General features: G+C 39.5%; 1 protein-coding gene and 1 pseudogene across 1 annotated transcript; both read right to left on the bottom strand.

Annotated features, from left to right (window-relative positions):
* Positions 1 to 5,119: 5,119 nt before the first annotated feature.
* LOC121785248 (putative late blight resistance protein homolog R1B-16) lies at positions 5,120 to 7,171 on the bottom strand. The gene has a single exon (XM_042183632.1). The coding sequence runs from the start codon at positions 7,169 to 7,171 to the stop codon at positions 5,120 to 5,122; it is 2,052 nt and encodes a 683-aa protein (XP_042039566.1).
* Positions 7,172 to 13,232: 6,061 nt separating this feature from the next.
* LOC121783989 lies at positions 13,233 to 18,662 on the bottom strand (annotated as a pseudogene).
* Between the last annotated feature and the right edge of the window lie 7,483 nt (positions 18,663 to 26,145).

The following is a 26,145-nucleotide window of genomic DNA, read 5'->3' as shown; positions in this document are numbered from 1 at the left end:
CCAGTCGTATCTGAGGAAAAGACGGACTTCCATGTCCGGAATGCCTATGATGTTTGGCATCAAGGCGATTTCTTGTGCAAGAATTACGTCCTGAACTGCTTAGAGGATAGTCTTTATTCTATCTTCGCAGGGACTAAGACCTAAAAAGAATTGTGGGAGGCTCTTGACAAGAAGTACCGCGTCGAGGACGCCGGTACAAAAAAGTATGTAGTTGCAAAAATTTTGGACTACAAGATGGTGGACTCTCGTCCAGTGATGGCGCAAGCCGAAGAGCTGCAAATCATAATCCATGATGTCCACGCTGAAGGAATGGTCTTACCAGATCAGTTCATTGTTGCGGCAATGATTGAGAAACTTTCTCCATGCTGGACAGATTTTAAAAATTATCTGAAGCACAAACGGAAAAAATGATGCCGAAAATCAACTTAGTTGTCAAATTAAGTTTGTTCGAAGTGATAGAGGTGGCGAATATGTTGCCCCGTTTGCAGAATTATGGCATGCGAGTGGTATAATTCACCAAACTACGGCTCTTTATTCTCCCTAGTCGAATGGCGTTGCTGAACGTAAAAATCGAACATTGAAAAAGATGATGAATGCTCTTTTGATTAATTCAGGGTTACCCCAGAACATGTGGGGGATGCTGTGTTAACAGCGAATTATATCCTGAATAAAATTCCACTTAAAGGTAGGGATGTGACTCCTTACGAGTTGTGGAAAGGAAAGAAACCATCGTATTCATACCTCAAAGTCTGGGGATGTTTAGCGAAGGTGGAAGTGCCTCTTCCAAAACAAGTTGCAATTGGCCCCAATACTATCGATTGTATCTTTATTGGATATGCACTCAATAGCTACGCCTATCGTTTCTTGGTCCATAAGTCGGTTGTGCCTGGCACAGCTGAAGGAACGACCATGGAATCAAGGAATGCTATATTCTTTGAGAATGTTTATCCTTGTAAGAAGCAAGAGGACCGTTCTAGTGAAAGAATGGTGGATGAAGCTACTAGTTCTCATTCTCTGAAAAGGACGAAGCCAAGTACTGAGAATGAAGAACCAAGACGTAGCAAAAGAGCCAGAGTTTCAAAGACCTTTGGTCCCGACTTTATTACTTTTATGTTGGATGATGAGCCAAAGTCACTAGCAGAAGCTCTGTCTGGCCTAGATGCACCATTCTATCTAGAAGCGATCAATAGTGAAATTGAATCGATTATGAGAAATAACACATGTGTGTTAGTGGACTTGCCAGAAGGTTGCAAGCCTTTAGGGTGCAAGTGGATCCTGAGAAGGAAATATAAAGCTGATGGTACTATTGATAAGTACAAAGTTCGCTTAGTCGTGAAAGGCTTTAAGCAGAAAGAAGGATATGACTTCTTTAATACCTATTCACCGGTTACGAGAATCACTTCTCTTCGGATGCTTCTTGTGATTGCTTCATTGCACAATCTTGAGATTCATCAAATGGATGTGAAAACTGCATTTCTGAACGGTGAATTGGAAGAAGAGATATATATGGAGCAATCTGAAGGGTTTGTTGTACCTGGCCAAGAAAGGAAGGTATGCAAACTAGTGAGGTCTCTAAATGGATTAAAGCAAGCGCCATTGCAATGGCACTTGAAGTTTGACAAAGTGATGTTGTCAAATGGATTTACTATCAACGAGTGTGATAAGTGTGTTTATATTAAAAACACAGATAATGGGTTTGTTATTATGTGTCTTTATGTAGACAATATGTTGATTATGGGCAATAATAATCGCATTATCAACGAGATGAAAAATATGTTGAAAAGAAATTTCGACATGAAAGATATGGGTCTAGCTGATGTGATTCTTGGAATCAAGATTGTAAGAGATCACGAGGCAATTACTTTGACACAATCTCACTAAGCTGAGAAAGTGCTCAAGAAGTTCCGCTCATTTGATTGTGAGCCAGCTAAGACTCCATTGGACCCTAATGTGCATTTGAGCGTGCACACGGGTGAGCCTATTGCTCAAGAAGAATATGCAAGGATCATAGGGAATATGATGTTTATCACAAACTGCACCCGACCTGATCTTGCATGTCCAGTGAACAAGTTGAGCCGATTTACGAGCAATCCAAGTAACGAACATTGGAAAGCTCTTCGTAGAGTTTTGAGATACTTAAAGTATACTCTCAACTTTGGGCTGCATTACACCAGATATCCCCAAGTACTTGAAGGGTACTGTGACGCAAATTGGATTTCTGATTTAAAAGACTCATTTTCAACAAGTAGGTATGTGTTCACTGTGGGGGGGTGGTGCTGTTTCGTGGAAGTCAACGAAACAAACCTGTATCGCTCGATCCACCATGGAATCTGAATTTATCGCTCTAGATAAAGCAGAGGAAGAAGCCGAGTGGCTTAGAAACTTCCTAGAAGGCATCCCATGTTGGAAGAAGTCAGTGCCCACAGTAGTGATACACTGTGATAGCCAAGCGGCTATAGGGAGAGCACATAATAGTTTGTATAACGGAAAGTCTCGACATATACGTCGAAGGCACAATACCATGAGGCAATTAATCACGAGTGGTGTTATCTCAGTTGATTATGTAAAGTCAAAAGATAACTTAGCGGATCCATTAACCAAAGGGTTATGTCGTGATCAAATGCTTAAGCTGCTAGAAGGTATGGGGTTGAAAATCACATCTAAAAGATGATTATAGTGGTAACCCAACCATACGATTGGAGATCCCATGGGCTTGGTTCAATGGGAAAACGAAGCTATATGAATCTAGTCGTAACACTTAGAAGATCTTAGTCTTCGCCCATTCCTTAGAAAACATTGAGTGTTGTAACCTGCACGTGGTAAGAGGTTAAGTCTTTGACTTTTAATGATTCTTGGAAACCTCTTGGAGGTAGAGTATAGCAGGATACTCGAGAAAGAATCACCTATGTAAGTGAGAAGTGAGGGCCGCTTCAAAATGTGTAAATCACTTATGAATCCAAAGTGGTGTTCCATGGCCAGAAAAGGACACAAACTTGAGAACTGACGAGTTTGTAAATAATATTGTGTCAATACTATTGTCTCGGTATACACTAAGAAGGAATGGTTCAAGGCATCGCGTCCACCAGGCTGCTGGTATGCCCGATCGTATTGACTATGGAAGGTTCAAAGCCCCAAGCTACCTTTTCAAATGCAATATTATTTCTTGAGAATTGAGGCTAGTGTCTACATACATGCATATGCATTCCTCCGATGAAAGTGTGACTTAGATGTTGGTTTGAGCTTGTGAAGCTCTAACCAATGTGGGGGATTGTTGGAGGTGATCAAGTTGATAGCTAGTTGTGAAAAGTAGAATCCAAATTGATCACTAAAAGATCAACTTGGATAGCAACTTGGAGGAGCAGAACTCCAAGATGACTACTACATGTTAGAAGAAAAAATAAAAATGATCTCTACTTGTAGAGATATCTCACTTGGTGGAAGCTTCCTATTACACATGTTGGTAGAGAAATCCAAAATGATCTCTAGAAGATCAAGTTAGAAGCTTCTTATAGATCAAGTTGGAACAACTTGCAAAGAAGCCAAAATCAAGATGATCTTCTCTTGTTGGAAGAAAAATTCAACATGATCACTACTTTATTCTCTAAGCCTATAAATATGTGAGGAGATTGAAAGGAGAATTCATTATAAATAACATCAACATCACAACATCTCCATTTCCTCTCTAAACTAGTTCTCTCATTTAGCCATTTAGGAGCATAGTCTCCTCAATTCTCGAAACTCTGAAAGTTCGTCGGTGCCTAGTGAGTTTGAGGTGCTTCTACTCACTAGGACGAAGTCGTTTTATCTTTGGGGACACTACGCCAATCCGTGAGCACTAGCCGGGGCGTAATTTGTCTTGCGGAAATAGGGCTTTCCTCGACTCGACTTATAGTTAGTACGGTTATTTTCTATTTTCATTGTAATTTCCATTTCACTTGTATTTGTTTTGTTCTTCGGTTGTAATAGTTAGAGTACTGCATGTAAACGGCTCGGGAATTTTCCCAATTTTATCCAACGTCCATTTGGTGGGACATCTGACATGGCATCTAGGTTGGCCGGCTGCGGCGGCCTAAACTTCTGGGCTTGGCTCGTGGAGTCGTGGGCTGCATGGATTCATGTGGGCTAGCGCCTAGCAGACTCAGTTCATGTCAACTATATCATAATTGTTGAAAATGTATTAGATTCGGTTCATTAAATTGAATCTCACAACTTAATTCGAGATGGATAATCATATGATAATGAGGTCCTCAAGGTGGAGGTCAAGAAAATGGAACATGTTGCAGGACTTCCCATAAAGTGTCTGCTCGAGGGGTTAGAACACCAATATACGAGCCATTGTCCTTGTGGTTTCGTTTGGATCTTAATGGTTTCATTTGGAAATCATTGCTGACTTGAGTGAATAGTGAGTAGGAGGATGAAAACCAAATGAAATCACCAATAAATAGGCAACAACAACGTGTGGATGCCTACAAACCTGCAAATGAATCTACACAATATTTTGAACAACAACATGCATGACTTTAAGCAGAAAAAGAAAATAACAAATTGTGATGAGAAATGTTATTACATACACCAATATTTTTAAAACGAAACAAATCTCCTATATATATAGAAAATTTAAACACTATGCGGTTCGACTCTTAATTCAACTCGGGAGAGAACCGACAAACAAAACCCGAGAGAGAGAGCATTTAATATGGTCCATGACTCGATAAAAAAAATTCAATGTACTAGTTGTTGACAATTCCACCTTATAAATGTAGTAAATTCTCAAATCATTGTAGAATACTGTTGCATTAATTGCATCTAGATTACTAGCTGTAAGACATTTTACAAGAATAGTCTCCTAATTTTATGTTACGGGCCCAATACGTGATAGTTTATGGGCCGATTTGTTAAAGCCCATTTCTAGCTTCTAAATGGGTAATGGACGTCTGCAGTTTTCTTATGTTTCGGCAATAATAAAGGACATGTTTTAGTGGATTTTAGGCAATATGTTATTCTACTTAGTGATATTTTATCCGGCAATATTCGGCAATAATTGCTTTGAATACCTTCCCCCACCCCCAACAAAAAAATTACAGTACGGTTATTTTCTATTTTCGTTGTAATTTCCATTTCACTTGTATTTGTATTGTTCTTCCATTGTAATAGTTAGAGTACTGCCTGGAAACGGCTCGGGAATTTTCCCAATTTTACACGGGATACCCCTCAACTTATTGCATTCAAACAGAGTTAGCTGCTCAAGCTTGGGGAAATGAGAACTCTCTGTTGTCCATTGAACGAGATCTGTGCTGTCAATTAGCAGTACTTTCAGTCGGCAGAATTCCCCTTCACTTGTTTCCCACTCGGGTCCATGACAGGCGTGCCGTTTCAGTTTGAGCACTTGAAGATTAGGCAGCCATCCAATCATTCCCATATCATTCCCACTTAAGCTCAACTTTTTCAATGCTGATGGGAAGGCAATGTTCTGAGGAAGATCATACGCCCTCAGGGACGGATAGGGCTCTGCATACAAGTTCAACTTTTCCAGCCTATGCAGACGAACAAGATTTAGCAAGCAATACTGTGACCATCCTGTTTCATATGTGCTCTTGTATGAGTAAATAACTCCCAACTTCTTTAAGTTTGGTAGCATTTCCAAAAATCTCTCCGAGCACTTAAAATCTTTCATGAGACAAAGTGTTTGCAGGTTTTCCATAGAAGAAATCTGCTCGAAACTCTTTGTAGAGGGGTCAGGCAAGAAGCCATCCAACAAGATGAGGTGCCTTAAGTTCGGTAGTCTCCAAAATTCAAATTCCATATACTCCTGATGCAGTTGAGGAAGTCCCTGTGGCACCACTCTGCCATCCGTATCTCGGATGAACTCTTTGATTCTGAAGATTAATGTCTGAAGATGCTGAAGGCGGTACAAGGAGTTAGATACAAGTGTGATCGTCTGCCTGACTGGCTCACATGTCAAAGCAAGGTATCTCAAGTGAATTAGCTCACCGATATATATATCAGCGCTGGATGTTGAGTGTATAACTACACTTAATCCATCAAATATCCTTAGAAGTCTAAAACATTTCCAAGAATCAAAGGCCCAGTGCTTGAAAAGAAGGATGGTGTGCATAGTTGAGGTTTCCATGCTTGGAATGCTACCAGAGATGTTACAGAATACACTAAGGCGATTTGAATTCTCAATACCTTGAGGAAAGCTGCCTGAAAACTCATTTATGGTGCAAAAAAAGCTCTCGTCCTCACATTTTCGCAAACAGAGGTCTCTCAAGAGATCATGGATCTTCACTGTCCTAATCCTTCCATCGGTACCAATTTTATTGATCAAGAGAAGACTTCTTCTAACCAATTCTTCCAAATACTCGTATCCCAACTCTTCCATGTCTTTAGATTCATTTGATGGCAGAAAACCCTCTGCCAACCATAATTTGATGAGTTTTGACACATTGATCTCATAATCTTCTGGGAAACACCCCATATATAGAAAACAAAGCCTTAGAGGACTAGGCAAGAACCTATAACTCAAAGTCAATATCTCATTGAATTGTTCATCATTTGCGTAAACAACTTTGGATACATTCCTAGCAATGTTCTCCCAGTAGTCTTTCCTCTGATTGCCCTTCTTAGAGAGAACTCCAGCTATCACCACAACCGCAAGTGGAAGCCCTCTACATTTTTCTGCTATGACCTCCCCGATTTTCTCCAATTCTAGAGGGCAACTTTCACATCCAAACACTCTCTCTTTAAGTAACATCCAGCTTTGATCTACACTCATCAAATGCATCTGGTGAGGATGGCCAAGAGAGTCGGCGTAAGAAGCAACCGTTGACTCCCTTGTAGTTACGATAATTCTACTCCCATTAAGATCATCTGGAAACATCCTTCGTAACTCATCCCACACATTTGTATCCCACAAATCATCCATCACGATTAGATATCTCCTCCCTTTTAAGTATCTGTATACATTGTCTTTCAACGACTCATCGTCCTCACCCCAAAACGGAACACGACTGTTGAACACGTCCTTGATGGAACGGAGAAGAGTGCGAAGAATTGTCTTTATGTTATAAGTTTGGGATATTGTGAGGCAAGCACGAATGTCAAAGTGTTGAACACTTAAAGGGTCATCATAGGCATACCTCGCAAGAGTGGTCTTCCCAATGCCTCCCATCCCAACAATGGGTGTTACTCCTGATCCTTACTTCAAACGGACTCCTTCCGAGCTGACGTGGATAACCGGACTCCTTCCGAGCTGCCGGACTCCTTCCGAGCTGCCGGACTCCTTCCGAGCTGCCGGACTCCTTCCGAGCTGACTATCCACATTTTTGAGTTGAACTTCACTTCGCATGCAGTCACAACTCCACCTCTTCTCTTATTCTCTTATGCCATCACATTCACACACTACAAATCTCCACCTTGAATGTGAAGCATAGAAACACTTTGCTGTCAACCTTTCCTTGCATTCATTTCTCAACCATATTTACCAACTCCTGACAATAGTTGAACTTGGCAGTTGGTAATGGTTTTGTGAGCATGTCGGCTGGGTTGTGGTCTGTGCTGATCTTCACCACTTTAACTTCTCCCTTGTCAACTTCGTCTCTGACAAAATGCATACGCACGTCAATGTGCTTGCTTCTTTCATGGAATACTTGATGCTTTGCAAGGCACAAAGCACCACTGCTGTCACAGTTGATCTCCACAGCCTTCTGCTTCACACCGAAATCCTCAAGGATCCCCTTTAGCCATTTACACTCCTTAACTGCTTCTGTGAGTGAAATGTACTCGGCCTCTGTGGTGGAGAGGGCCACCACTGACTGCAATCCAGACTTCCAAGAGATGGCTGAACCAAATAGAGTGAAGATATAACCGGATTGTGATTTTCTATTATCCAGATTAGCAGCATAATCTGAGTCACAAAATCCCACCAAGGGCTCGGATCCCACATCATCCACTCCTCCATACACAATGCCAATGCCCTGAGATTGTTTAGCATATCTCATCAGCCATTTCACAGCCTGCCAGTGGCTTCTGCCCGGATTGCTCATATACCTGCTAACTACACTCATTGCTTGAGCTATGTCCGGCCTAGTACACACCATAGTGTACATGAGGCTGCCCACAATGTTTGAGTATGGGATCATGTCCATTTGCTTCTTCTCTTGATCATCCTTAGGTGCTTGGTTTCCAGAGAGCTTGAACTGCTGGCTCAGAGGAGTTGAGACACCTTTCGACTCATGCATCTGATACTTCTTCAACATCCTCCCAAGATAATCTCCTTGCATCAGCCACAGCCTCTTAGACTTCCTATCCCTGACAATGTCAATGCCAAGGATTCTTTGGGCACAACCAAGATCCTTCATCTCAAACACTGAGCTGAGTTGCCTCTTTATGCAGTCTACTTCCTTGATATCAGGGCTAGCTATGAGCATGTCATCTACATACAGCAATAACCATGCCACAGCTCCCTGATTCCTGTATCTGATGTACACACATCCATCAAACTTGGACTTTATAAATCCCAGCTTGTGCATCTCTTCATCAAATTTGAGATACCACTGTCGACTTGACTGCTTCAGACCATATAGACTCCTTTTGAGGAGACACACCTTATCCTCATCACCCGGAGCTATGAAACCCTCTGGTTGAAGCATGTAAATCTTCTCCTCAAGGCTCCCATGTAAGAAAGCTGTTTTTACATCCATTTGGTGTAATTCCCAGTCGAGTTGTGCTGTGAGAGCCATCAAGATTCTGATAGAAGCATGCTTTACCACCGGAGAGAAGACTTCATTGAAGTCTATGCCTTCCTTTTGTGAGTACCCTTTAGCTACGAGCCTTGCTTTGTATCTAAGCTTCTCAATTCCAGTGACCTCCACCTTTCTTTTGAAAATCCATTTACATCCAATGGGCTTTTGCAGATCAGATCTCTTTACAAGGATCCATGTTCCATTCTTCAACAAGGATTTTATTTCATCAATCATGGCCTTCTTCCATGCTTCTTTCTCCTTGCTCTTGATGGCTTCTGCATAGGTCAGTGGCTCTGAATACTCTATCTCTTCAGCAACACACAAAGCATAGTATATCATATCAGCTTGGCTGTATCTTGTAGGTAGCTTCTGTACTCTCCTTGGCCTATCTCTTGCAAGCAAATAGTTATCAAGATTTTGAGCTACTGGAGCTGGCTCTTCATTATTTTCTGGAATAGGACCCTCAGCAGCTACTGGAGCTGGCTCCTCTGCTCCTTCTTGTGACTGATCATCATCATTACCATGCATTCTGCCCAGCTCCACCTCAGTCGAAGTACCACCATAATCAGAGATACCTGCTGCAGGTTGCTTAATCTCAGAGAATGGCATCTTGCCTTCATCAAACTTGACATCTCTACTTATCACCAATTTGTGATTCCCGGGCTCAATGGACCATAGCCTATAGCCCTTCACACCAGGCTGATACCCCAACATAATGCACCTTAAGGCCCTAGCTTCAAGCTTGCTTTGCTTTATGTGTGCATATGCAGCACACCCAAAACTCCTAAGCTGGCAGTAGCTGCTGTCCCTGCCATACCATCTGTAATCCGGGGTATCAAAATCAATAGCTGAGCTGGGGCATTTGTTGATCAAGACTGCTGCTGTTGTCACTGCCTCTCCCCAGAATCTCTTAGGAACACCCGAGCCAAGAATCATGCACCTAACTCTCTCCAATAATGTTCTATTCATCCTCTCAGCAGTGCCATTTTGTTGGGGATTGTTAGGCACTGTTCTGTGTCTTCTAATGCCCTTTTGAGCACAATAACTCTGAAACTCATTCGAAAGAAACTCTAATCCATTATCAGTTCTCAAACACTTGAGGGATCTGCCCTTTTCCAATTCAACTTCAGAGCACCAAACTTTGAATTTTAGAAAAGCTTGAGATTTTTCTTTCAAGATGTATATCCAAACTCTTCTTGAATAGTCATCTATAATTGACATAAAATACCTCCCTCCTCCCTCAGAAACAGTAGGTGAAGGCCCCCACAAATCTGAATGTGCATAATCAAGTGGAGAGGAAGAAGTATGAATATCTTTCTGATATGGAAGCTTCTTGCTCTTTCCTAATGCACAATCCTCACAGCTTGTCAGATTCTGCTGAGTTCCAGATCTTATCAATCCCCTTTTGATGAGCTCTTTCAGGCCCTTCTCTGAGACATGCCCGAGCCTCCTATGCCATAAATCCAAGTCACAGCTAGTAGCAGCATTTACCTGTGAACTGACTTCAGTCTCACCAAGCAAATAATAGAGGGTGTTGATTCTTGTTGCCTTCAACAATTCCTTGCCTCCTTTGGACACTATCATCTCCCCAGCTTTTGACATGAACACACACCCCTTTGCTTCAAGAACACCAAGGGACACCAGATTTCTTTTAACCTCAGGTATATACCTTACCTGAGTAAGAATCAGAGAGGAGCCATCTTCATTTCGGATCTTGATGTCTCCTATTCCCTTCACTTGGCAGATTTGGTTGTTGCCTAGCAGAACGGTGCCATCACTCTTGGTTAGATTCAAGAACCACGACTTGTGAGGACTCATATGAAAACTGCATCCCGAGTCCATAATCCAAGAGTTGCCAATGTCTAGCTCAACTACATTCATTATCTGAGGCATTTCCAGATCTTCAGCAATATCTGCCTCGTTTGCACCATTCTGCTCCTCAGCAACCTTCTTCTTCCAGGAATGACAATTTTTCTTTAAGTGTCCCGGCTTTTTGCAGTAGAAACATTCCCTAGTTTCCCTTTTCTGAGGATCTTTACTCCCCTGATACTTAGCCTTTGCATTCTTGGTTTTCTGCATGGGCTTCTTGCCTTTGAATCTGACATTCAAGGCTTCTGCTGAATGATCAGTGGTGGATTTGATGGTGGATTTCTGCAATTGTTTGGCTCTCAAAACCGATTGCACTTCATCAAGAGTGATGGTTTTCTCCCGGCCATACAACATCGCATCCTTCAAATGATCAAAAGACTTTGGCAAAGCATTAAGAAGGAGAATAGCTTTATCTTCATCAACTAAACTCACATCAATATTTTCAAGGTCATCAATGGCCTTGTTGAATTCCTCCAGCTGCTCCTCTACGCCCCTTTCTTCAAGAAATCGATAGGAGTATAGTTTCTGCTTCATGAACAGCCGATTTGCCAAAGATTTCGTCATGTACAAGTTCTCCAATTTAGACCACACATCAGCGGCAGTCTTCTCCTTGGCCACCTCGCGCAAAACCTTATCCCCCAAGCAGAGAATAATTGCGCGCGCGATCAAGCATCTCCTGCCTTTTGATCGCAGCTTTCGGATCCTCTTCCACCACTGCAGCATCTTTATCGATAGGCTTCAGCGCCTCCGCCAGACCCTGCTGCACAAGGACGGCCTTCATCTTGATGCGCCATAACCCGAAGTCGTCGGCGCCCGGAGTAACAGCACGAGTTTGTTACTAGAGAATCCAACCTCTCTATGATTCTGTTGTAACCATTCACATATAAAAGCAGTCGACGCACACACACATACAAGTTAGTTAGCTCAATCATTTTTTCTCATTCTTGTTGTATTCATCAAGAGCTTCTTGCGGTTTTGCTCATTGAATAATCAAGAGATAGCAGATAGATTGAGAGATTGTAATCTTGAGAGTGGAGTGAATAAAGATCCATTTTGTTGTCCGTGGACGTAGATCATCTTTGATCGAACCACGTAAATCCTTGGTGTGTTTTAGTCCATCGCGTTATTGTTGTGTTTGTCGAGCTTCAAACCGTAACAACGGGGATGATTCCGAGTTGAGATGATCCTTCACATAGCCGACTCTTGATCTCCAATAAGTCTTCTTTGAGCCCAACCACGCCATCACCCGTCTCTCTTGATGGCAATTGAACTTTCTTGCTACTTTTGATCTGCATCGCTTCTTGCCGGATGAGATCTGTTTCTGCAATTGACTTTTCCAATTCGTGGCAAAACGTTTCCCTGTTGTGATTTGCAGACCCCGGCCGCTGGACAGGCCGTGAACACTTGGTGTTAGTTAGTTGTTTGTAAAAAAGATAAGTTGAAAATTGGGGTGGAAACAGTACTTACCACGGAGGACTCGAGGTTGTGAAAGAGATTCTTTGCTTGGTTTGCTGCATTTGTGAGGCGTGCTTTGAGTATGTCACCTTCTCTTGCAAAATCCCCAAGAAAATTTAATAAGAAAACAATGTTTTCATGCAGCCTTTCAATGTGTTGCTTCTTCTGAAGCAGAATGCAAGGTTCAAGACTACGATCCGAGGAAAGTAGGCAATCTAGACATAATCGATGATCCAAGATCATGTCTAGGTGTTTAGTGAGTGAATCAAGAGCAGCATATGCCATCCTGCCTGATTTGCAAAATGCTATGAATCAATGAATGAATGTTTAAATGCAATGCTCAAGCCATCAACGTTGACCATTATCGCATAACAACTGTTTTTTTTCTTCATTCAACACATTATCATGTTCAAGTATTGATCCCACAAGAAATTAGATGAGCCTAAACAGGCAGCTTATCAAAAGTGGAAAAAAAGAAAATCCAACTTTGAATTGTCGAATATCAATTTCTTCTTCTCTTTGGTTTTGCTTGTACTGCGCTATTTCAATAAAAAAGTGTTTAAAGTCTTCGCCGCCTTAATACACGTGGTCCCTGAAAATTAACTTATATCTACACCGATGTGAAAGCTTCATTACAGCAACAATATAACTATATTATATATGGCTGAAAATTCAGCGTATTAGTTGTTGACAATATAAATGTACTAAATTCTCAAATCATTGTAGAATACTGTTGCATTAATTGCATCTAGATTACTAGCTGTAACACATTTTACAAGAATAGTCTCCTAATTTTAAGTAAGGCCCATTTCTAGCTTATAAATGGGTAATGGACATCTGCAGTTTTCCTATGTTTCGGCAGTAATAAAGGACATGTTTTAGTGGATTTTAGGCAATATGTTATTCTACTTGAAGGTGAGCTACTAAAGTCCTCAAGAACATCTGCAACGAGGCAAAAATAAAAAAAAATACATATTCTAAGACAATAACTTTAGTATTAAAATTGTTTGAATACCTTCCCCCCAACAAAAAAAATTTACAGGGCGTTAATGAGAATGGAATCATTTGATGTATATTTTCATGTTTATTCACATCATAAGATGGATCAAATTTGTGTGTGAATTAGACTAATAACATCAAACAAATATAAAAGTTAAATCGAGATAAAAAAAACATTCAGTAATAATTCTCTTTCAGTTCATTCATTAGACTCTAAACTTCGATATTTAACACTAACAAAAATCAAGTAGCTAAACCCGAGGAACAAACCACAAATCTAAAAGATCCACAACATTTAATAGAAAAAAACTTAAAACAATATTCCAATCTTCAATCTCAGAGATTGCATAGAACCAAGTCTTGATCATCTTATTTGAGTCTACTATAAATGCGTCTATATTATGATGCACTATCAAATAACACTAACGGATGTGTTTCTGACGATGATGCAGAAGCATTCTTGTAACTGTTCGTCCACGTGTACTCAGTGCCTGAAATCATTGCAGACATATCTTCAAAAGATCTCACATCTTCTGATTCAACATTAACACCACTAGACATTTCAGACATCCTAAAACTTTCCAATTCAGTAGCAACTTCTTTCATAGTTGGTCTCATTCTCCCTTTCAAGTGTAAACATCTTTGTGCAAGCTTTGCAACTAGGGTCACCTCTTCCTTTCTTCCTTGCTCCCGTACTTTCGGATCTAAAATCGTGTCCATACATTCTTCTTCCATGCATACAAGGAACCGAGTCGCTAGGCCTCTTTCCTCTTCTGTTTTATCAAGAGATATTGGCCTTTGCCCAGTAAGAAGCTCGACAAGAACTACCCCGAAGCTATAAACATCGCTCTTCTCTGTGAATTGACTGGACCGAAAATATTCTGGATCTAAATATCCAAATGTGCCTTTAACCAGAGTAGTTAAGTGAGTCTGATCTGTAGCAACGGACCTCGATGTTCCAAAATCTGATACTTTGACAACATATTTTTCATCTAGGAGGATATTACTAGACTTGATGTCCCTGTGATAGATAGGCACAGAAGATGAAGAGTGTAAGTATGCTACCGCACCTGCTATATCTGCTGCAATTTTCAAACGCATGTTCCATGTACATGGAAATTCACTACTCGGATCATGAATTAGATCAAAAAGTGTCCCGTTTGGCATGAATTCATAAACAAGCAGAGGAACCTCAGTCTCCAAACAACACCCCAATAGTTTGACCACATTCCTATGATTTATTTGCGATAGTATCACCACTTCATTGATAAACTTTCCAACTGATTCACCTCGACCAACTTTGATTTTTTTATCGCAACAATCTTACCATCATATAACATTCCTTTATAGACAGTGCCTTGCCCTCCTTGTCCAATAATTCTGCTCTCATTAAAGTTATCCGTAGCCACCTCCAGCTCTTTTGCAGGGAAAACTTTTGTTTTTCCAAGTGCACCTTCATTGGTCTGTTGTTGCAAGAGAAGGCCACCATTTCGTTTGAAGAATTTATCTTTTACCATTTTTTCCTTTCTCTTTCGCAACAATTTATACAACCAGAAGAACACTGAGACTAGAAGAAGAAACCCCAATCCAGAGCCTATACCTACATGCAAACTTAAGAGTGAGAAAACAAACAAAATTTTACAGATAAGTAAAACTCAATGAGCAGAGCATATCTGATTGATATGCGAGTTAGAACATTATATTGTTACCTATCAAGATAATCATCTTGGTTTTGGATGGCGGCTGCGGAATGCAACCTGTGCCATCTTTTTTCCCATCACCAATATACCCTTTTGGACACGAGCAGCGAAACGTCCCCGGACCATTTTGGCAAATTGAATTTGAGACGCATGTATCAGTTGCATTATCAGCGCATTCATCAATATCTGCTCGATACATAATCACTAGCTAGTTATAATTTGATAAAGCATATATTTGTAGGTCAATTTCCAAATAGTAAATCATTATAGCATAACAAGGCAAAAGAGTAGAGATTAGCAACCTTGGCAGCCTGGATTGAGGTAGGGATTGCCTGTGTATCCTTTGGAGCAGTTGCAGAGGTACCCTCCAAGCGTAGCATCAAAATCAACACAATCACTATTATTTCGGCAGACGAAGTTGGTGATATCCTGCCGTGCTTCTTTGCAATTCATCCTTCCGATCCTCCAATCCAATGCCATGCTCGCGATCGGCTGTGCACTGAGCAGTGGGATCATTTTTGAGTTATATGCAAGCAAAAATCCCGCTTCATAACGAACATTTTCACTCATTTTTTCAATGTATTTAGTGAAGGCGTAACTGCAATAAATATTGGCACTTGTCGGTAGTTCACTGAGATGAGTCAAATTTGATTCAAGGTAAGTTGTACCTGCAAATGATCCAATACATATTTACTCATAACTGCAACATTTTCTAGTTAAGATAACATATAGTACTAAGGGTCATGTTAAAATGAATATATTATCCAATCCACAACTAAGACCAATCCTACATCATTGATTAAAGCTCATGTATTTTAATAAAATAATAGATAAAATATCAACAAAAGGGTAATATAGTAAATCTGTTATAACATAATAATGTTCATGGTTTTTTATATCAACATAGTGTATTACAAATATCAATATAGTGACATGGAATCTCAACACAAGTACCAAAAAATATCAACACAATTTTATTAATATTGTATATTCATTATATTAAAATTGTTTGATACATTTATTGATATAAAATCTGTTTATCAACATATACGAAAAATTGAAATAAAAATTATAAAATTTCATCATCCAATCATCGTCGGAACTTATGCAATTGAGATCTCATTAGAATCTTATGAAATTACCTTTAATTTGATATATTTTTTACGAAAAAATAATTTAAATCGACCCTATATCAATGATGAGTTGTAGTTAGCAATTAGGATTAGTGGTTAAAAATAATTTAAATCGACCCTATATCAATAATTAAATTTAATTTAATAAAGCCACATGAAAAATTGTGGACCACAAGAGGCTAAAGAATTAGTGGTTTAGAATTAGTTATAGTTAGCAATTAGGAGATGAGTTGGCAATTGATCATACCCGTATATCTCAAACTTTATTTTCTTTCACTTAACTTACAAAATAACACTATATATGATTTCTTGTTAAACAAGAAATGCTTTTCAAAGTATACTTTACCCATAATATCTATTTTGAATTATTTTTGGAAACGAAAACATCAACTTATTATTACCTCTTGGAATTGGTACCAAGCAACAACCATCACCTGCATAAGATGTTGGGTCATATATGCATCGTGCGAGAGTTGTACCATCATCATAGATAAGAAGACTGTCGGAGCAAATGGCTGTGCAACTGCTTTGAATAGAAGTGCGTTTGTCTTCTCCAATAACCCCGTTAAGCATAACATTGCAGCCAATGGCAGTGATCCAGTTGTCATCTGATAAACTATATGGCGTTTTCAACAAGTCAATTGTCAAGCTCCGCCCAACTTGAGAGCCTGACCTATTGTAGCAATTTGAAGATAGGTTCATGTAGTTGACAATAATTTTTGATGAGTTCAGCTCCACGATTTCAGTGTTCAATAGACGGATGTAGGGTTTCTTAGGGTTGGTGTCCGTGTTGCAAACAACTTCAAAAGATGGCTCCAAGTAGCAATTTGGACCCACACCAAATGGAAATGGAATCGAAAATATTCCACATTGATCCATGCATCCAGGTTTGGCAATTGAACTCGAAAAAGAAATTGCTGGCAAAGAAGCAAATGAGATATATAGAGGCAAGTTACCACAAGAATGTATCATAATACATCGTACTAGAAATAGATAACTAAACTTCATGTGTTGAAGAACAGAGGAGAAAAGAAACTAACTCTGGCATCCTCCCGGTAAGTAAGGATTTCCCTCGTACCCTTCGACGCAGCTACATGTGTATCCTACCTCACTGTAATAGCTATTTCCATTATCAACACAGACACTTTTTTCGTCTAGACATGCGTAAGTGTTGGAATTCTTAGCTCGGCTGCAGTTATCAGCCCCAACGTTCCAGTCCAAGCGCACTACCGGTGGCCTTGATGCTGATGCCCAATCATCATTTACCAATGCTGTTGAGTTACTCAGATAGTACAAAGGATATGAAAATACGGTTTCATTCCTCTCTGTACTCTCTTGGATAAAGGCATAGCTGCATGGGAAAAGCTTTTCACGTTGTGATTTTCGGCTTAAATCAATCAGTTCTGCTTCCAAGAAAGTTGTTCCTGTGACAGTTTGTTAAAATCAAATTTTTGAAAACTGAATTTATATACTCCCTCCTCCTAAAACAGTCGGAAATTTAGAGACAGCAATGCGAAAGTCATAAAATATAAGATTGAAAAAGAAATAGTTATAATGTTAGAGATTAGTGAAACTCACATGCACCATTAATGTGTGGAAAAAAATTTCAAAAATAGGAAAAATGGAGGAGGAATTGAAGTACTTAAAGTAGTAAATTATATCTAAATTAATAAATACTCTTTCTGTTCCATTAGTGTTGGAACATATTCCATTTTGGGTTGTTCCATTACACATGGGTCATTTCTTTTTCTTTTTTTTTTTCTTGCAAAATACAACACAGTCCATCTCTCTTATACTTTATATCACTCCTACTTTATTCCCTCTCCTCCTTTATTTGCACTACATTTAACTCATCAAATATTTATTTCTTAATCTCCAACATCAATGGAACGTAGGAAGTATTTGAAAAATTGATACAAATAAATACGATTAGAATGAAAATGATAAGTTGGAAAGATTGAGATAAAATTGACATATTTCAAATATTGAGATCTTGTATTAATTGATAAATCAAAATAGGTATGAATAGATTATATAATTAATCCTTAATTGTACACAAATCTATTAGAGACTGTTAGTCTGCTAGTATGAGTTATTGTAACGTTAAAATATTTACTTTTTCACTTGGATTGCGATCAAAACAAAACTCAACACAATTACCGTAGATATATTGATGGCAACAACCATTGAAGTGGCAATCTCCGAAGCCGGTATCATTCTTGTCAGCACAAAACGTGGAGCAGCCGCTAAGGACGGAACTTCCCTTGGATTGCAGCACCATATCATCACTTCCGATGGCAGTAAGCACGTTTACATCCGAGAGCATATATGGAGTTCCCGACAGGTTCATAGTCAGGATATGTTGATTGTCTGTTGACAGATCATCATAGCACGCCGAAATCATGTAGGGGTTTTTGAGGCGAATGTAAGTTTGATTGAATTCAATCACTTGTTTCTTAATCTTATTAATGGAGAGGTAAGCTTTTGGAGGGTCAGTGGAAGAATTGCAGTTTATGACAAAATATGAGCTGTGGCTGCAATTTGGGCCGACTCCAAATGGATATGGAATCACTAAATCCCCGCACCGGTCCTGGCATCCCGGTTTGGCATGAAGAGCGGCGGAGAGTAGTTGTGGAAGAAGTAGGAAGATAGAGATGATCAGTTGCAGACACATAATGAAAGAGTTTAGCTGAATGAAAGTGTGTAGCTCAAGTGTTGTGTATAAGTGAAAATAGCTTGGCTTAAAACATCTCACTTCTTGACTTTGGAGACAGACTTAATATATCCCTCCGGAAAAAATAGTCTTGTTTTTATCAACTTCAAAGTTTTTTTCTCTATTAATGTGAGACTCTTTTCTACTAATAATTGACTCAACTTTATTTTACCCAAATAATACCCGCAAGTGTACGGGGTTATCGTAGCAAATAGCAAGCAAGAGTATATCGTATCCCACAAAGACAACTAAGTGTAAACCTAAGTACCACGAACAAATTTCAACTACTATCCAGACAATCAGAAATTTTGGTTTTAAAACTAGCAACTACTAAGAGCATGTAAATTCAGAGAATAAAATAGAACACTTAAACACGAAAGCACTTAAGGAAGCTGTGTAAGATGGTGAGGAAATATGCAGAATTCAAGGATCCGATGCACAACTCATAGCTTAACCCAATTGAAAACGATTTACCATTTAAAGTCTCTAGAATTACTGAATCAATCACAATTGTAGATTAAACCCCCTCCCGAGGTGAAAAACCTGTAGATTAAGTGTAATAATTGAAGTCCCCTTCTAATTCTTAGACCTAACTCCCAATGGATCGATAAGATAACAGATTCCACTCAAAACCTCAACTCTCTCGAGTTCTATTGAATTAAGGTGTGAATTACTCTTCTTTCAAGATTAATTATTTCATCTCCCGATTACTCTAAGAAATCCTAACACTCCCAATTGGTGATCAAGCAATTGTTAGTAAAAAGCACAAGAATAATTCAAACAATTGCAAGAGCAAGATAAAATGAAATCAATTGGATTAAAACTATAAATTAATGCATCTTCACCAAGAATCCCACATAAAACGGTTTAGTTACTCATGTTCATGGCGGAAATCAGACAAAAACTAAGAAAAAACAAGAGAAACCATGATACGAATTACAATTGGCGGAGGAATCGAAGCTCGAATCTTCAATCTTCTTCCAAGAGTTCTTCAGAGAGAGAGTGTGTACGTTTGGCGGCTGGTTCAGAATGCCCCTCCCGTTGCCCTAATCTTGCTTCTTATTTTCATTATTGAACTCGCGCCTGGGTGAAAAAGTCGTCAATTTGACGGACCCGGCCGGGTGGAATATTTGCACAGGAAATTCACCCGGCCGGGTGGGATGCTACTGGACTCCTCACGTATTAAATGAGTCACCCGACCGGGTGGAATATTTGCAAAGGAAATTCACCCGGCCGGGTGGTACTAACTCGGCAACTTCTGCACTTCAATAGGCATAGCGTCGCCACCCGGCCGGGTGGGATTTAACCACAATATATTCACCCGGCCGGGTGACTCTCTTTTCTGCTCCACTTTCGCCTGTTTTTGCCTAAAACACTCACAAACACGTGAACTCCGAAACATAGGGTAATTGGCTGGAAATCACCATTTTGAGCACAAAAACTCAACAATTATGCACATCAACATACCAATCACAACACTATAAATACGAGTTTGTCAATAATATATTTCAACCAGTATTTATCTCTATCTGTTTTATACTTAACAATTTTGCATTAAACTCATGTTGTTCACTACTACGACTATTTTTTTTATTGAGTAATTATTTCAAATATTTGAATTTTAATATAGATTATAGTAGCTGGTTGCAGCCAATAGTGGAATTTTCATAGATAAATGAATTCTTGTAAATAAAATTATGAAAAAGCAAAATGATTAGGTAGCGTGGTGTTGAGCACCTGCTCCGAGGTCAAGAGTTCAAAGAATATCATGGGAAACTAAAATACTTATGGAACTAGTATTCAAATTTAAGTAAAATTGTGATTGTTGTGGCCATGTACATGTCCCCTTGATACGGTGTAATATATAGAATTGCACCTTCTAGTGTTTATAGCACAGTAGAGGATTTCGATTGGAGATGATCCCCTAATGTGCATAAAAATACAGTGACGTGGATGATACGCAAAATTTAAGGCATGAAACACAACCATCTATTTCTCTCTTGCGTATCATCCACAACCCAACATACTGTGCTTTTACGCACAAAATAGGGGATCCAATCCCAATTTCGATAAAGGAGAGAGGAGAGTGGTTGATATAAATTAGAAAATGGATTTTGAATTTTCTAGAAAAAGTATTTTTTTAAAAAATTTAAATGCCTTCTTGTTTTATTGTGCCATGTCAAATTCAATTTATTTTGTACACACAATTTGAATAGTGAATATATAAACGACAAAGACCATAGACTAAAAGTTTGGTCTTCTTAGTGGTATATGGATGAAAAGGGGAGACTCTCCCGCACCACATTATTTATCGGGACCATGTATATATTTGTTTGTAGTCCTTTGATTAGTAGTTGAAAGAGATATTGTAATCTCTTCTTACATTTTGTTATAATTATTTTGGTGTCTGGACGAGAATATTTTTATAATCCTTAGTTATTTTTGGATAATAATAATAATTCTTCCTCCATCCCCAAAAAAATGAACTAGTATTTTCATTTTGGGTAGTCCCCCAAAATTAGACAAAGTCTAAATATGGAAAGTTTTAAACAAACACATATCACTAATAATGTGGACCCCACAATCCACTAACACTATTACAATTACTTTATTCCTATCTTTCTAACATTTCCAATTTCACATTAAAACTTGGGTCATATACCACTTTATCAATTTTTGGGGAAAGGAGGGAGTATTAAAATATGAATTACTCCTGACTTTTTGGTGTCATGTTTTTAATACTAGTACCTAGGGTGCAAATTGACATAATCAAAGAATGTAAATTACCTTTGGGGAGAAGTAATTAATTGGACGAAAATGATAGAATGAAAAAAAAAAGTGCTCCATTTACGGAAGAAGATTTCCAGACCGGAATTTAGGCGGGAGTAGTCTAATTATAACTTCTAAAGGCTAAAGCCCAGTCATCATTGAAAGTCACAAAATACCTAAATTCACTACCCCCAATAACAGGTGCAGGCCCCCACACATCAGCATGCACTAAATCAAACATAAATTTCATACGAGTATCTGAAGGTTTAAAAGAATGTCTGTGGCTTTTGGCCAAAACGCAAGTTTCACAAGAAAAATCCTTAGGTAAAGAAAAATTTGAGAACAAAAGTTTAAAGTAACCATGAGACGGGTTTCCTAGTCTTCTGTGCCATAGCCAAGTCTCTTTTCTCGTGGACCCGTGAGCCAACATCGCACTGCCATGTTGAGCTACCCCATCCACGTAGTAGAGTCCTTGATTCTCAGTGCCACGCCCAATGATCCTCCTCATCCGAATATCCTGTAGAATGCAGAAATTTGGATGCATTAGCAAAGTACAATTCAGTTCCCTCGTTACATGGCTTACTGACATAAGTAGCTGAGATAGCTAGGAACAAATAAACAATTTGACAATCGAATAGTAGGGGAAATTTTTATGGTTCCCGCCCCTGCTACCGTAATCAATTCCCCATTGGCTGTCATAATGTAGGTTTTAGTAACCTCCTCTTGAGGGTGGAGAACTTGAAAGTGGAGTGCTTGAAGCCGGAGAGCTTGAAGGTAGAGAGCTTGAAGCCGAAGAGCTTGAACTATCATGAATTTTTCTCCTTTTGGACATAAATTGTCGAAGATCGGATTGTTTTCTCATCACTTTTTATTTTAATTCCTGCACACGATGTCATTACAAAATTTGTCAAAATAAATATTGACCATTCAATTCTAATGTTGTGCATTCACTTTCTTAGTGCTAGACGATATATATTCATACAATAATAACTTTACAAACATACTACTTGGACAATGTTAATGATTTTATACTAATTCTATTCTTACCTAACTATCAACTCCAAGCCAATTAATCAATTATGAAGATTGAAAATTGAAGCATACTGTACAAAATTAAAAAAACATTGAGGCAAATAAAACATTAAACATGAAAAATTGAAATTGAAATTGAGCCTTGAGATTTGACAAATGAGATGTGCTACACTAAGCCCTAAATTACATACCCAATATGATATATCACCTATTTACATTACATCAATTCTTACCTAAATCGCGAAAGGCAAGCTGAAGAACTCCGGCAGCGCAGCGGCGGGCGAAATCTCCAGCCTCCAATTCCAGGCGTGAATTCTCGCTCTTTCTGTAAAGATTTGGGCTAATTGTGTTAGGGCTTAGGCCTTAGGGTTGGCATTGTTTGTTAGGTACTTAGTTTATTAAGTTAAAAGGCCCAAAATAAGAGCAGTCCAAAATTGAATTAAATAGCCCAAAACAAATCCAGCCCACTTTTCTTCTTCTTCCCCAATTTTCAGTTTCACTGTTTCAGAAATTAAATTGAGGCGGACGATTGGAGTACAGCGGGAGACAGAGTCAGGGACTCAGGGCTCGGCGGCTGATCCAACCCAGGCTTCTTCTTCTTCTTCTTCTTCTTCTTCTTCTTCTTCTTCTTCTTCTTCCCCAATTTGTATTTAAATATATAATACTACTAAAAAATATTTTTGGGGGTACACTCGTACCCCCTTTGTCCCTACTCCCTCCGCCACTGTTCGTCAGCTATAATTGTTGTTTTCTGAATTACAGGAGATAAAACCGCATGTAATACAACCCAAAAGAAGGAGTATAAAAGAACAAACTGAAACGAAATTACAAAGTAGAGATTGAAACAGTAAACCATAAATGAGGAAATAAGCTGATTCGAGGAGGCCTCTTTCCTCAAGATGAAATACGCCCCAGTAGTGCTCTCGGATTGGCGTGTCATCCCCAAAGATAAAACGACTTTCGTCTCTGATGAAGCAGCACCGCTATCAGCAGAGCTCCGGTGAACTGGATGGAGGAGGGGGCAGAGCTTCGACAGAAAAGACAATGCAGAGAGGGAGAGAACTTATGCTGTGTATGCTTGTGAATTGGTGTGGAGATGCATGGAATGGCTAGCCAATTTATAGGCTTAGTCCATTGCAGAGGTCAACAAGCCATGATGGTTGTCATCATTGTGAGGCTATAACCGCAGAGCGTTACAAACCGTTACGAGAGCTGGAGAGGCTGATCCTGGACGGACGTATCAGGACACACAGCGCGTCTAGATTCGTTCACGACGTGTCAGACATGTTGGCTTTACAGCGTCATACTGACGAGGTGTCATCCCGCTTGGCTCGCTGACATGGAAACGTTGGTGCTCTAAAAAGAACTAGACCAACCAGCCTTGGGTCGAACCCAAGCACCGAGCCCCACAACCAGGCCCAAAGACCAATTGCCAAGATTCAAGCCCAAGGACACAAGCACGAGCACGGGCTAGCGGCGAGGCGGAAGGCGGCGGCGCGCGCGTGTGGGCTCTACAGCCCATCTTAGTCTACTAGAATTATTACATGTAATAATTCTTCTTATTAAATACTTGTTTAATAAGCTTTTACTTTCAATGTGGGATAATTAACTCACTTAATTAATCTCATGACTTCTCTCGTATCTCATTTAAATAGCTCGCAATTTTGCACAACTTTAATCCATTATTTTTCACTCACCGGGAATCGAATTTGAGAAAATGAATATACCACGGTCATCTACTCCGAATGTAGATCGACGCTATATCATTTAATTTCATAAAATTAAATGTCTCGTTGGAATTATTATTGGTCAAAGTCCTTTGACCGGGCATACGATTCCAACAATAATCATGTTGTGCAAGATAATACACGTGTACATGATGTCGGAAATATTCTTAACGTACCACAGCCGAGCCGGGGTCTTCACAATGTTGAATCGGGCTTGAAGGACCCCAAAAGCTCTTTCAACGTCTTTCCGAGCAGCCTCTTGACGCTGCGCATAAAGAACCTGTTTCGGGTCTTGCGGCATGTTGAGCGTCTTTACAAAAGTCGGCCATTTTGGGTAAATACTAATGGCGAGATAGTACCCCATGTGGTATGGATTTCCGTTGACGGTAAAGTCGATCACCGGTGCTACACCATTCAAAACATCATTGAAGAGGGGTGAAGAATAAAGCATGTTCAAGTCGTTGTTGGATTCAGGCACACCGAAATATGCATGTCAAATCCATAGGCGGTAGTCGGCGATCGCTTCAAGGATAAGCGTTGGGCCGCCGTCTTTGTGGCCGCTTAAGTGTTGCCCCCTCCAAGCATTCGGACAATTCTTCCACCTCCAATGCATGCAGTCAATGCTGCCAAGCATACCGGGAAATTCGTGGACTGTTTCGTGAAGATGAAGCAACCGTTGACAATCTTCGGTGGTGAGTGCCTGAAGGAATTTCCCACCGAAAGCAGAACAAACGTCGGCGCAAAAATTTTGAGGCATAGGATTCCAGTTGACTCATTCACATGCAAATATTCATCGAAGAGATCAGCCGTTTACCCAGTAGCAAGTTGTCGGATGGCACAAGTACACTTCTGTAACGCTGAAAGACTTTGCCGACCGGTTGCGTCTCTATATAATTGGAAGCAGTGGCGGACCTATGTTGGGGCCTGGGGTCCCATGGAACCCCCAACATTCGGAACTATTACTATATATATATATATATATATATATATATATATATAGGATTGTGATCAAGATAGAACCATTCTTAAACGTAGAACCATTCTTAAACGTAGAACAAATGTCAAACGGAGGTCGTTATATCTTTTAATCCAATGGTGTTGATTTGCACAACAACTTCCCATTACAACCAAAACTATTATTAATGGGTGAATGCAGATAAGTGAAAAAATAAAGCATGCATGGACTCTTCTTCGTTTCATTCATTCTTCCATCAACATGTGAGTTTTTTCACATGTTGAGTCCGGAATGTCGTGAAAACATAGTCTAATATGTATGATTTTTAATCTTGACCGTCATTTTTTCCTCATCCAATGAATAAAATATGTAGAGTTCTAGGTTCTACACTTAAGAATGGTTCTATCTTTAACGCAACCCTATATATATATATATATATATATTAGTTTCACAATTTGAATACATTCATCCATCAGTGCAAGCGGCCGCTGCTGTGGCCTTCCTTCCTCCAGTTATCACTAAATATATGCATTCATGTTGTTCAGAGCGTAAGCTTTCACTCTATGTTGTATGTATCTCTGCCCCAACAGGTTACCATCTGCTTCCCTCATGCTCCACTTCATTGCGTGGTTATGTTCTGTATATTTGATGGTTCAAGGAGCTATAAGATACATAGGATTGAAGTATAGTGAAATGCGCTAATGAGTGTCAAAATGAGTTAAGCAACTAAGAGGATTCGAACTCAAGACCCTAAGCTTTGAAAATGGAGAGCACACCAATTGGTCAAAGAAGCCTTTTAAATAAATTATCTCAATACAAGGTATTAGTATTTGAATTTGGGTTACAGTTGTACCCCCTTGTTCGAAGTTGATACGCCATTGTCTGACCCTAACGAAGCGGAGTGGGCAAGGGTCAAGCTTTTTCAAACATAATTTCCTTCGCCATTAAAATCAAACTAATGGATCCGAACTTGATTTAGAAATCTTCGTCATTTTAGTTTCTACCCAAATAAGGATTATGTTTAATTTTACTCTTCCCGCAGTTGAGCA

Source organism: Salvia splendens, chromosome 21 (genome assembly GCF_004379255.2).
Source record: "Salvia splendens isolate huo1 chromosome 21, SspV2, whole genome shotgun sequence".
In the NCBI taxonomy this organism is placed as follows: Eukaryota; Viridiplantae; Streptophyta; class Magnoliopsida; order Lamiales; family Lamiaceae; genus Salvia; species Salvia splendens.
Note: the sequence above shows the minus strand (reverse complement) of the source record. Positions and strands in the feature narration are given on the sequence as shown.

Coding starts and splice junctions, on each gene's coding strand:
- LOC121785248 (XM_042183632.1), bottom strand. CDS start 7,171: ATGGGAGGCATTGGGAAGACCACTCTTGCGAGGTATGCCTATGATGAC.